Raw genomic sequence first — 3,238 nt, 5'->3', positions numbered from 1 at the left:
AATAAGTGTGTGTCTTATCAAGTTATGAAATGCCTTGGAACTATTACTTGAAAATTATGGCAATAAGAGTTTGTCTATTATCAAGTTATGAAATGCCTTGGTACTGGACAATCAATTACGTAAACAATCAGCAGAGTTAGGTCGTAGGGTGACACCAAATAACCGAGGCTCAAGAGGAGTAGGAGAAGCCTCTATTCGATGAGAAGGAGTAGGTAAAATCTCGTTTCGATGAGAAGGAGTAGGAGAAGTTGAGTAGTCTCTTCTTGGAGGTTTTGATTCGATGCTGTTGCTTCCATCATCTGAAGAGTTAACTTTCACAGCTCTGAGATCAGCAACTGCATCTGGACCATACATCTTCTCCATCTCATCCTGTTTCATCGAAACATTAATTACAGGAGAAAGAAAGATTAACAAGGGATACTGAATAATGTATAAGCAGAGTTCAGATGACAAACAATTAGGGAACTGTTTTTTCATCAAGTTTCCCACACTCCTCAGAAAGCCTTCTTAACTCATTTGGGAGCTCTGAAATTTCGCTATTCAGCATCTCTGCAGTTTCTCGAAGTTTCTCACATTCTTGCTGCAAGAGAAACAAAACCATAAGTATAATATCGCAATAAAAAAACCAATAAGTATAATATCCAGCACAACAAAAATGACACCAATCAAATAAGAATCAAGAAGTTTGTCTGATAAAAGCAAAAGTTAGATCATAGTAGATGGTACCAGAATGAATCTAGTAGCTGGATTCCCCTATAGTCCTACTCATACTTTTGCACGAAAGAGATTGATGTTAACACTAGAATCCATTGTTCATAGATCAATTAGATATTTTTTTTTTTTGGAAAGCTTAGAGCATTATTCCACTGTTCACCGATCACAGCTTTATTTACTTTATCCTTCTTTTCTAAAGCAACATACAAGCAATGAATAAGGAACGCTAGATTAACAGAACTTAAACGGTTATATTTTTCCTGCCTCTGCAACTGATCTCGTAACCGTATATCTACATCTTACTAAAATAAGAAAATTCCTGAAATGTGCAAAAGATTTGAAGTTCACACATGAATTCTATATTTGAGAAACTAACTTAACCATTAAGCAGGAAGTCAAAAGTTCAGTAAGTCATGTTGGGATAACCAAGATGTGTATAAAAAGGGTACCTGAGCGCACATCTACTATCATGTAGTTATCTTTATCTGATATCATAAAATCACTGTGACCATTTCGGTAAAAGGTCATTTGTTTTTCAGGGAACATTCTATTAATAAATATATTGCAAATCATCATGTTATTCAACTAGGTCTCGCTTGCTTCATACTGAAATCAAACTTTTGCCAGACATCCTTGTACTTGTATGATATTGATTTGGTACATACAACTATCAACACAATCTACAGATCTGATCCCACAGTTAATATCATGGTCTCGACCTTGAAACAAGGAAATAATCTTTACAAATTACACATGCAGAATGGTAGACTCATGCATGCATACACACACACATTTGCACCTGAAAGGCTGATGATGTTTATGCAAAAAGAAAGGCTGATGATATATATTACCTGCCTACGGAACCTTGACCTCTTAGCTGACTCCCTATTGGATTGCTTTCTCTTTTCTCTTCTTCTCCGGTCGTGATCTTCCTATTAGCAATAGAGGGCATATACCAGTCAGTGAAAGTGAATAACAAAGTTGGAAGGGTGACGAAGCTTTCTAACTTCACCAAAACGATAGGCAAGCCCATGGAACCATTGGTTCTAATAAGAGAAACCTAGAATTATCACCAATCCTCAGATAAACATATTAAAAGCACTGATATTCCTGTAAGTTATATGCTTCTATTGTTATAAACAGATCATCTTGCATACCTGTGAATCATGTGTCATATACTAATCTAAGTTGAACTACAATTGTACATAAATCCTCAAGACGACTAACAAACAAAAAGTAACTTAACAATGTGAACATGATAATTATCTCAAACATCGATGGGCTATCCAAAAAACAAAAACAAAATTAATGATGCATAAACTAGTTTCTGCCCACCTTTAGGGATCAACAGTTCTAAAGTCGAAATTGAACATGAGCGACATTGCTATGGTCTAGAGATTATGATATTCCACCTAGGCACCTAGATAATGTAAGATAACACGAGAACAAACTGTAGAAAGGGCTGCACAAATGTCATTTTTACATCCACTTCATAAGCATGTTTTGTCACTCAAGCATCATTGCTGAAGCCACTAACCAGATCTTATTGCCTTACCTCTGTGCGTATGGCATGAACACTGGATACATTCAGGTCCATTCCCAAATGCAGATGGGTTTCAGGCATGTGTACCCCAATATTCAACAAATTTAAATCTGTATTTGTGCCACTATAAAGGACTCTAGAATTGTTCTGAACTGCTGTCTCTTGATCAATCTGGTTAAACATTTGCTTTTGAAGCACAGAAAAATCCTGGAATAAATTGAAGGTATGCTGAATTAGTTCAATCATCATGTCCAACACCAGATGAAATACAATTGCTTCTCAGCCATCCCCACGATCTCATTACAAAATAAGTATTGATCTGCCAGTAGGTTGTACAAGTAATCCAAACAATAAACGTTTTCAAATTAAGATAATTATATCAATGACGTACTTGATTAGTGTCAGCATTCTCATCTGATGAATCCTCGCCTCTGCCTGCAGCACTGTTCAAAACAACTTAAAACTTAATGATTGATGAAACATAAAGAGTAGGAATACGTACATGTTAGGGAAGGGGTATAAAGGAACTAAGATAACCTCTGTGAAACACCACTATTTCCAGAAAAAGAAGTCTCTTTCTCGCTCTCTGCAACTCTATTGCCTACCAAATCAATGTCTACTGAGCCTTCCTTACTTTGTGGCATTGGTGGCATTGGTTCCAAGTCTTTGTCATAGAGAATACCTTCTTCCTTACCTTGAATTTCTAATGCCACAACCTGACCATTTACATTAATGGGTTAGGAAACTGCATCCATCTATATGCACAGTAAGTTAATTAGTCTATCAATGCAAGGATCAGCTATTGCACAACAAGCATATACTTTATGAAACCTAAGAAAGTTTCGAATGATGAAAGGCAGCTAAGGGGCTGAAACTAAGACACGGATGACATAATTAGGATATGAAAAATCATAGGGATAGAAGAAAAGAGAGAGAGAGAGAGAGAGAGAGAGAGAGAGAGAGAGAGAGAGAGAGACGTAG

The 3,238-nt window shown here is 36.5% G+C and overlaps 1 protein-coding gene across 1 annotated transcript in view; it reads right to left on the bottom strand.

Annotated features, from left to right (window-relative positions):
* The window catches only part of LOC101307640 (G-box-binding factor 1-like), a 3,959-nt gene continuing 721 nt past the window's right edge, over positions 1–3,238 (bottom strand). The window contains exons 3-8 of the mRNA XM_004289577.1: positions 2,795–2,973; positions 2,649–2,700; positions 2,270–2,464; positions 1,566–1,646; positions 456–580; positions 1–369 (exon numbers count right to left, since the gene is read on the bottom strand). Coding sequence (XP_004289625.1) covers positions 458–580; positions 1,566–1,646; positions 2,270–2,464; positions 2,649–2,700; positions 2,795–2,973 — 630 coding nt within the window. The 3' untranslated portion in view covers positions 1–369; positions 456–457. The remainder of the gene's footprint in view (positions 370–455; positions 581–1,565; positions 1,647–2,269; positions 2,465–2,648; positions 2,701–2,794; positions 2,974–3,238) is intronic.

This window comes from Fragaria vesca, linkage group LG2, assembly GCF_000184155.1.
Source record: "Fragaria vesca subsp. vesca linkage group LG2, FraVesHawaii_1.0, whole genome shotgun sequence".
NCBI lineage: Eukaryota > Viridiplantae > Streptophyta > Magnoliopsida > Rosales > Rosaceae > Fragaria > Fragaria vesca.
The sequence above is the reverse complement of the archived record's forward strand: the minus strand, read 5'-3'. Positions and strand labels throughout refer to the sequence as shown.